Source organism: Lactuca saligna, chromosome 3, assembly GCF_052625555.1.
Source record: "Lactuca saligna cultivar CGN05327 chromosome 3, ASM5262555v1, whole genome shotgun sequence".
Lineage (NCBI taxonomy): Eukaryota > Viridiplantae > Streptophyta > Magnoliopsida > Asterales > Asteraceae > Lactuca > Lactuca saligna.
This window is the reverse complement of record NC_136419.1, coordinates 4,303,992-4,314,342: the sequence shown is the minus strand read 5'-3', so window position 1 is coordinate 4,314,342 and position 10,351 is coordinate 4,303,992. Positions and strand designations below refer to the sequence as shown.

The window sequence follows — 10,351 nt, the reverse complement described above, 5'->3', positions numbered from 1 at the left end:
ACAAATTGATTGATGTTGGTGTTGTTAGGTCTCATGATCGGGAGGAAAGAATGAATGCTAAATCGAAATTAAATGACTTGGAGAAAAAAAGAGGTGATTGATCTCTCTCAAAAAGAGAAAATTAAATGGTTTATAGAAGGAGGCAAAAATAGTAAATATTTCATGGGATTATTATAAAAAGAATAAGACTTATGACCATATGAATCGATTAAAACCCCAGATTTATACTATAACCACGATGATTCAATAAAAATACTAAGTTAAGCCCAAAAATTCCTATCAATAATCAAGAAAACAAATAATAAACATTATATACAAAAACAAATAAAAGAAAAAGAAAGAAATAGGGAAGAGAGGATTCAAGAGGCCCGTAAGGATCAAGATAAAGACGACTGAGCCAACTTGATATTTTGGTATTATCGCCACAAAAGAAGAAATTTCGGGTTTTTTTATTCGTATCTAATCCTATGAAAGTTAAAAATTGATAGACTGTTGGGTGTTAATGATTTTCTGATATTAGTCTAATTGGAACCCAATATAAGATCATCTAACAAAATTCTAGCGATGTGATTGGCTAATGTTATTGATAGTATTGTCGATCATGAGCAATCAACTTTTGTGAAAAAGTGTCAAAATTTTAGATGTGCCTCTTACGGGGAACGAAATTGTCAAATGGTATAAGAGAAAAAGAAAGAAAATGATGTTATTGAATATTGATTTTGAAAAAGCTTATGATACAGTTAATTGGTCCTTTTTTGATCGTATAATTCAATTTGTGAATTTTGGTTCTAAGTGGATATCTTGGATCCGAGCTTGTTTGATGACAACGAGATTTTCGATTCTTCTTGGTAGCCCTACGGATGAATTTCAATTATTTAAGGGGTTTAGACAAGGTGATCCCTTATCGTCATTCTTGTTTATTCTTGTCATTGGGGGACTGCATGTCGCTATTGAGTACGGTGAATCAAATCATGTTTTTGAGGGAGTTCAAGTTGGATATAGAGATATGAGAATTTCACATCTTTTTTTATGCAGATGATGTGATCATTCTTGGTGATTGGATTCGGTCGAATATTACTAACATAGTTCGAGTTCTTCATTGTTTTTTTCTACTTTCAAGATTAAAATTTAATTTGCATAAGTCTAATCTTTTTGGGGTTTGTACTTTGTTTGGGGGAAGTCAAAGAGTTTTCTTTGGTTTTTGGGTATCGTCCAGATAAATTGCCTTCCATTTATTTAGGACTCCTTGTGGGACAAAATATGTCTACGAGAGGTGGCTTCGAAGTTGGTTATAGATAGTATTCAGAAAAGGTTATCAAATTGGAAGGCTGCTACTCTATCTATTGGTGGAAGATCGATGTTGATAAAGCCCGTATTGGGATCGTTAGGTATATATTTAATGTCTTTGTTCCTTATGTCATTTGCTATTTTTAAGAAGTTGGAATCTCTACGTGCAATTGTTTTTGGGGAGGAGCATATAAAAACCACAAAATCTCGTGGGTTTAATGGGAGATGGTGCTTGCAAGTAAAAAGAATGGTGGTCTTGAGATTTGAAGTTTGGTGGTGTTTAATTTTGCGCTTCTTCAGAAAATGGCGTTGGAGATTTTTACATAATAGCAATTTGCTTTGGGTTAAAGTTACCACGGAGTTATATGGTGAGAATGGTGGTCTTGATCGAGTTGGTTACTTGGGGCCGACATCTTGGGCTCGTATTCTTGCATCCTATTTTAAACTTCATTCTTGGGGGGTGTGGATTTAGAATCCGTGATGTATAAAAAAGTTAGGAATGGTGCTTTGACTAAATTTTGGAAAGATAGATGGCATGATGAGATAATGGCTATTAGATTTCCAAGGTTGTTTGAGTTAGATCTTAATAAAGATTTATCTAGTTCTGATAGAAGATGTAATGGTGATCGGAATTGGGAACGGCGTCATGAAATGCAAAGAGGTGTTGAGTTCAACAGTTTTTCAGATTTGATTGAATATCTTCATGGAGTTGTTTTGATTGATAAACCTCATTTTTGGTGGTGGGAGATTGGAAAAGAAGGGAAACGATTGGAGATACTAGAAGACGGATTGATGATATAATTCTTCTGTCTATACACTGAAAACCAGGTGAAATCCTTTTGTGCCTAGAAAAGTAAATATTCTTCAATGGAGATTTTTATTGAATAAAATTCCTACTTGTTTTAATTTAGCGAATAGAGGAATTGATGTACCTTCAATTTTATACTCGATTTGTAATTTACATGTTGAGCAACTTGATCATCTTTTCGTTAAGTATGAGGTGATAGCTAGAACTTGGAATGAAATATTTCATAGATTGGAATTGGATCGATTCGAGTGTGAATTTGTTCAAGGTCTGTTTTCCATAATAGGTAACTTTCTTATCAATTCAAAAAAGAAAGATGTTGTGTATGCGATTTTCTATACTACTATTTGATACATTTGGAAGTACATAAATAATATAGAGTTTCAAGCGGGAAGGTCCGGAAAAGCGATATCATTTACTCTATTAAAGATTTTTTTAATGGTTTTTTAATAGGAAATGTAAATGTTATCTATCTTGGATTAGTTGGTTAACTAATCCTTTAATTTTTTTTGTAATTTTCTAGCTTCTTGCTAGTTTTTTTTTTTTTTTTTTTTTTTTTTTTTTTTTTTTTTTTTAATTTTATTTTATTTTATTTATTTAGCTGTTTTCTAAGAAAAAGAACACCATTCTCACCATATATAACAACATTTACATTCACTTAAAGAGAAGAATTTATTGTGAGAGAAAACTACCGTAACAAAGCTAAAACTTTGTCCTATTTAAGCCAAGAGATATTCCTTTCATCCACTTCACTATCCCATAAAAAGTTGCACCTCATGCTTTTAAAATTCGAATAACTTTAATCGTATTGAAGATAAACATATAGAAAATTCATCAACTCCAGTAATTGCGTTCAAAGAGTATAATGACCACAACCCGGTGTTGCCCTCCTTCCTTGAGGTTGAGGGTTCAAGTCTCGTCGTGGACATAGATGAATTTAAGGTGTAGTTTATGGGTATGTTAGATTTGGCGTTTCAAAAAAAAAAAAAAAAAAAAAAAAAAAAGACAACATGAAAACTTTCCAATTATAAAGTTTACACTTGAACATCTCAATAATCTCGTTCCAACTTCAACCGATGGTAAACAAAAAAGAACCTTCACTATAAAACATCCCGTATTAAAGCCATATTTTCGTCATCATGCCAATTGCCCCAATACCATAGAGATTAGACTTGTGAATTAATTTTTAGCTCAACAACATATAAAACCAACACAAACCCCCTCACAATACTCCTTACATTTTCATGTGCCCGGTTACCAATGAAAATAAAATCCTCCGAATAAATGATAACTTAAAAGACCATTGTTTGTTTCATGTATTATATTTGGATCATATGATAAAGTCTAAAATAACGTTCAAAACAAAACCAATTAAATGATCTATATCACTTGATCAGAAAGACTACGGTTGAATACGGTTATAAAGTGGTTATAGACGTCATAAATCTCTACAATGTTGTTAGATGAATTTCATCTACAAATAATAGTAGATTCGATAATTCTCTCATGTAATTTAGTTATGTTTTGAATTTAAAATCACCAAAACTTATATTTGGCTTGTTATATTTGGATTTGCAAAAATAGAAATCTAATTTTGATAGCATGATTAACATAGCATAATAACATGTTTTATTTTTCCATCAATTAACAATATCATGTTAAAAATAATTTTAATAGTAACATTAATTATTATCATATTGACAATTTTAGTTAATATTAATATTAGCATTATTAATATTATTAATAATTGAAATATGTTTTTAACATTGATGATTTTAAGTTTTAACATTGATGATAATTATTAACATTCATTTTTACTCCTTTAAATCAAAATTATGTTAAACTTTTGTAGTTCACTTTTAAGGGGCCTTAAGCCTTTATACACAACCTTTGATTTGAGGGGGAGATATTTTGAAGTTCGCTTTGAAGGGGCATTCCAGGGACAGTTAATCATGGTCAACCTCCAGGGGTACTTCCGTCATTTTACCAAACCAACGTTCCCCCACGTCACTGTACATTGGTCATCTCCGTCATGTTACAAACACAAACCTGGTCTTGTAATGATCTAGTCCCTGAATATTGGAGTTTGGCTCATTTGGACCTCAAAGTTTTAAATACTTTAGTTGGATCACTGAACTAAAGTTATGTGCACGTGAGCTTCTCCACCAAAAAATTTAATATAATAAAACTTATTTCCCGATTATTCTAAAATCCCAATTTTTTTTGGGATCAAAACCTAGTAGTTGAGATGTGTAGCCAATATGAAAGATTTTAAACTTGAAGGAACAATATTAGTTTTTGCTAGACATGAAGGGGCTTATTGTAATTTTTATTTTCTTCATTCCCCAATAATTACGTTAATTCACCACGAAAAATAAGAAAAATGAAATTAAAGTGCAAGAAAGCCATGACCCCACCCCACTCCCCCCTCTCTCTCTCTCAAAACCCGAACTTCTTTGCTTCAAAATTCAACTCCCCCATAAATCCTTTTCCTGTACAGGTTAACTGCGTGGGTTGGTGTGTGAAGAAGAGGTGTTTCAGAAGCTAGATGATTATGAATTTGTTATAAAATGGCTAATAATAATAGTTTCAAGAATGGCGGTGTGAAGACGAAGTCAATTTCATCTTCATCTTCATCTTATTCTTCTGGATATAAATCTAAGCCGTCGGTAACGTCTGGTGGCCGCCGTAGCAGCACCGGTTCCAGTGGTAATTCCGCCGGTGCACTTCATAAGGACACTCCTGGAGGTCTCTCACTCACCTTTGTTTTCTGATTTCTTTGTCTGTTCACAATTTATTATACTGGTGTGCATTTTGTTATCCTTATGCGCTTACTATGTAAGTTTATATATACAATTCTGAAGAATCATTAACCGGATTTTCTCTATGCTATATTTTTAACGATTATTTCATGATAATAAGTTAAAATTTTGTAGAAATTTGAGAATGTTGACCTAGAACCCCTAAAAGGTTGTGCTTTTTAAGGTTCATGAGAACAGAAATTTCATTTTTCAGTAATATCTTATGCTCAGAATCTAAGTGGCTCTTTTGCGCAATATGGCCCCTAGTAGGGCGGAAATCGTTGTTTTGGCCCCGGAAGAAAAAGTCGAATGCCATTTTTTAGTAAAATCTGAATCATCCCTTTCTCTCTTTCTCTCTCCTCTCACTTGATATTTGTATTCAAACATTAGTTTCTGGGAGAGTTCGAGTGGCTGTAAGATTACGACCACGAAACACTGAGGAACAATCAACCGATGCCGATTTCGCCGATTGTGTGGAAGTGCAGCCCGAGGTATTCTGATGTCATGTTTTCCGCTTATTTTAGGAATTTTGTCATGACGTGACGCTTTGTTCAATCCGTTTTACATTCTTTTTCAGCTTAAAAGATTAAAACTTCGACGGAATAACTGGGATTCAGATACGTTCGAATTTGATGAAGTTCTTACTGAATTCGCATCACAGAAACGCGTCTATGAAGTTGTCGCCAAGCCTGTTGTCGAGGTTTGAAACATTGCTTGTTATAAACATCTTACACTGTTCTACTCCTTTAAAATTAAGTTATTAAAGTACGAATTTTGAATTGTGCAGAGTGTTCTTGATGGATATAATGGAACAGTCATGGCATATGGACAGACTGGCACTGGAAAAACTTACACACTTGGAAGACTTGGGGATGAAGATACTTCTGCCAGAGGAATAATGGTTCGTGCAATGGAAGATATACTTGCAGAAATCTCTCCAGAAACCGATTCAATTTCCGTTTCCTATCTACAGGTTCTTTTTCTTAATTCTTATACATTATTAAGTTTTATGGATTTTAACATTTTGATTTATGTACGAATGTTTCCAGCTGTATATGGAGACAATACAAGATCTTCTTGATCCTACAAACGATAATCTATCTATAATGGAAGATCCAAAAAGTGGAGACATTTCACTCCCTGGTGCTACATTAATAGAGGTCAGAGATCAACCAAGTTTTGTTGAACTTCTTCGTTTAGGTGAAGCACATCGGTTTGCTGCAAACACGAAATTGAACACCGAATCTTCTCGAAGTCATGCCATTTTAATGGTTCATGTTAAGAAGTGTGTGAAGGAAAGAGATGGTGAAAATGGTGGAAAGGCCCACATGAGTAGAACAATGAAGCCACCTGTTGTTAGAAAAGGGAAGCTAATTGTTGTGGATCTTGCAGGATCTGAGCGTATTGATAAATCAGGAAGTGAAGGACATACATTAGAAGAAGCAAAATCTATAAATCTTTCGTTAAGTGCTCTTGGAAAATGTATCAATGCATTAGCAGAAAACAGTTCTCATGTTCCAGTTCGTGATTCAAAGCTTACAAGATTGCTTAGAGATTCATTTGGAGGAACTGCAAGAACTTCACTTGTGATCACAATTGGTCCTTCTCCAAGACATAGAGGAGAGACATCAAGTACTATAATGTTTGGGCAACGAGCTATGAAAGTTGAAAATATGTTGAAGATAAAAGAAGAGTTTGATTACAAAAGTTTGGCTAGAAAGCTTGATGTACAACTGGAATCTCTCATTGCTGAACATGAAAGGGAACAAAAAGCTTATCAGGATGAAGTTCAAAAAATTCGGTTGGATGCAAAGAAACAAATGTCCGATGCTGAAAAAAGTTATAAAGATGCTTTCGAGGTATTTGTATTTGTATATTTTAGTTTTCTTTTCAAGTTTATAAATTTATAGACTCGAGTTTTTTCATTTTAATCTTTTTCAGAAGGAACGATTGAAATATCAGAGAGAGTCTATGGAGTCGATAAAGAAGCTTGAAGTCCAATTGGCAGCAAATCAAGAAAAGCAGGGAGATAAAAGAGTTAAAGTTGGATTTAAAGATGAAGGTGTGCGTGGTAGTGCAGAACTTATTGAAGCTAAGAAATTACTACAGAATGAAATACTGTTAAGAAAGGCTGCAGAAGAAGAAATCAGTAATCTTAGAAATCAAGTAGTGCAATGGAAAAGATCCGAGGTACAATAAATACTTAACTTATTACATTTACTGTATATTGGTAGAAAGAGTGAATTCAGTATTCAGTATTGTTGCTATATATCTTGTGGTTTGATAGACAACAGGAAATGCTGAAATCTCAAAGCTTCAAAAGATGCTGGAAGATGAGGTTCATCACAGAGAAAAGCTTGAAGAAGAAATATCCATGTTACAAAATCAGCTTTTGCAATTAAGTTTTGATGCTGATGAGGTACAATGTCATCCAAAAGTCAACACACATGTATATATTTTGCTTTTTTAATAGCTAATATATGTTTACTAATTATAGACAAGAAAACAACTGGAAATTGGTCATGGTGTAGACATGACCGGAGAAATGGGTTCCCTTGTTTCTCCGGTCAGACAGCAACAGATGGCATATTCCGGCGAGCAGAAGGGCTCTGTTGCAAAACTCTTTGAACAAGGTCATCATCCGTGTTCTACTTTTAGTTTATTTCTTATTTAAGGTATTGTACTTTAATAAATAAAATATACTCTTCAACAGTTGGACTCCAAAAAATTCTATCTTTACTGGAAGCAGAAGACCCGGATGTGCGAATCCATGCGGTAAAAGTCATTGCAAATTTGGCAGCCGAAGGTATTATTATTGGCCTTATTTTTATATTTTTCCTAATAAAAAAATTATATAATTCTTACAAAATTGAAAATCATCTGAACAGCAACGAATCAGGAAAAGATAGTGGAAGCTGGTGGCCTTACATCCTTGCTATCTCTTCTCACAACCTCTGAAGATGAGAACATCCATCGAGTTGCTGCAGGCGCAATTGCAAACCTTGCAATGAACGGTATTATTATTATTATTTTTATTATTTTTATAATATTTAAAATTTAATGAAGAAATATGAAATACGTTTGCAGAGACTAACCAGGAGCTTATAATGAGTCAAGGGGGTATTAGTTTGCTTGCAATGACGGCCGAAAATGCAGATGATCCACAAACACTTAGAATGGTGGCTGGTGCCATCGCTAACCTCTGTGGCAATGGTATTTTTGTAAATTTTGTCCTATTCACACCAGTCTCACTCCCAGTCCAATGTATGTGAAACACAGTATAACCTGTTATGTTATGTCAGACAAATTGCAGTTGATGCTAAGAGCGGAAGGCGGAATCAAGGCGTTGTTGGGAATGGTGAGATGTAGACATCCGGATGTTCTTGCTCAAGTGGCTCGAGGAATTGCCAACTTTGCAAAATGTGAATCCAGAGCATCCACCCAAGGTAATTTTAATTAACTAATTGTGAGTTAAATAAATTTAAAAATGGGTAGTTTTGTAATTTTCACATTTGTATTTGATTAAAAGGTATTAAAACCGGGAAATCTCTTCTGATTGAGGATGGTGCGCTTCCTTGGATTGTGAAGAATGCCAACAATGAAGCGTCGCCAATTAGGCGTCATGTGGAGCTTGCTCTTTGCCACATGGCACAACATGGTACGTGCATTTTTTTTTTTTTGGTGTTACTTGGAACAAATAATTTAATAAATTTATTTTTGGAATTTTAGAAGTAAATGCTAAAGATATGATATCGGGGGGTGCTTTATGGGAGCTTGTTAAAATCTCACGGGATTGTTCAAGAGAGGATATTAGGATTCTTGCACGGAGAACGTTATCTTCAAGTCCTACTTTTCAGCTGGAATTAAAGCGTTTAAGATTAAACACTGGTTGAATTTTTATGTAAAACTCTAAATGTTTGTTGCTCAAGGGTGTGTGCGATTTGTGATTATTTTTCATATAGATTTTAGGGTTGTTTTGATAAAAGTTATATCATCGTTGTTTGTAGGTAGGTTATTAGTTCGTAATTAGTTGATTGTATTACTTTGAAAATTGATTGAGTTGTACTTGTATGACGAAGCTTATATTTTTCGTTTGTACAAAATTGGTTTGTGGATGTGTTTTTCTTTTAATCACGGACTGATCAATTCTGATGATATTAATTTTATTATTGGCTGTTTAGGTTGGGTGGTATTTGAGGTTTAAATGTTTAATTCATCTTCGATTGGTTACTAATATCGTAATAGTATATATAGAATCAAAATTGAAACTGCTTATTGACGAAATCAAACTCTAATAAATTAATAAACATTTTAAATAAACAATCTTAAACACCTATATATACTTAATGCCCAGGTAGTATACATTTGACTAAATGCAATTTAAAAATATTATTTGTTATGTTTGATTGTTAGTACAGGATACCCTATCCCTTATGTGGCTCAATACATAACAAAATAGCCAAAATCAGTATACAATACGACATTGGTTATTTGATTTGATAATTGATAGTGTAAGTATAGGATACCTTAGGTGGCCCGAGCACAAGGACCCATATCCGATCCAAAACAAATTTCATCTTCTCGAACTCTCTTATGTGTAACAAACGTAACAAGGGCCATTAGCTACCACTTGTTATGTGGATACCAGTTTTATATATATATATATATATATATATATATATATATATATATATATATATATATATATATATATATATATATATATATATATATATATATATATATATATATATATATATATATAGAGGTTCATTTGAGACCACTTATATTTCGTGAGACCGTGAGATGCATTTTTATATTTTTATTATTTTTTTTTAGTTAATTTAAGTTCCGAAAATAATATTTAAAAAAAGAATTTTTGGATTTTTCCATTTATTTTGCATTTTAAAATTATTTTTTAGAATATGTACAGTGTAATATTCTATTAGAAAATTTCACGTATTTTTCAAAAAAACGGGATTTTTTTTATTTATTTTTATTTTTTTAGTTATTCAAGTTCCGAAAATAATATTTTAAAAAAGAATTTTTAGATTTTTCCATTTATTTTGCATTTTAAAATTATTTTTTAAAATATGTACAGTGCAGTATTCTATTAGAATATTTCACGTATTTTTCAAAAAAAATGGGATTTTTTTTATTTATTTTATTTTATTTTATTTTTTTAGTTAATTAAAATTACAAAAATAATATTTATAAAAAGAATTTTTTGATTTTTCCATTTATTTTGCATTTTAAAATTATTTTTTAGTATATGTCAGTGTAATATTCTATTAGAATATTTCACGTATTTTTCAAAAAAAAAAAAAACAGGATTTTTTATTTATTTATTTTTATTATTTTTATTATTTTTTTAGTTAATTCAAGTTCCGAAAATAATATTTAAAAAAAGAATTTTTGGATTTTTCCATTTATTTTGCATTTTTAAGTTATTTTTAGA

The 10,351-nt window shown here is 32.2% G+C and overlaps 1 protein-coding gene across 1 annotated transcript; it reads left to right on the top strand.

The window, feature by feature from the left end:
• Positions 1 to 4,501: 4,501 nt before the first annotated feature.
• On the top strand, positions 4,502 to 9,008 carry ARK3 (armadillo repeat kinesin 3). Its single transcript, XM_078982656.1, has 14 exons — positions 4,502 to 4,840; positions 5,284 to 5,384; positions 5,471 to 5,593; positions 5,681 to 5,866; positions 5,943 to 6,752; positions 6,835 to 7,083; positions 7,181 to 7,312; positions 7,391 to 7,526; positions 7,607 to 7,699; positions 7,782 to 7,907; positions 7,981 to 8,106; positions 8,196 to 8,339; positions 8,423 to 8,551; positions 8,623 to 9,008. Exons 1-14 carry the CDS (start codon positions 4,663 to 4,665, stop codon positions 8,784 to 8,786), a joined length of 2,697 nt encoding a protein of 898 aa, XP_078838782.1. The 5' UTR covers positions 4,502 to 4,662; the 3' UTR covers positions 8,787 to 9,008.
• Positions 9,009 to 10,351: the final 1,343 nt, after the last annotated feature.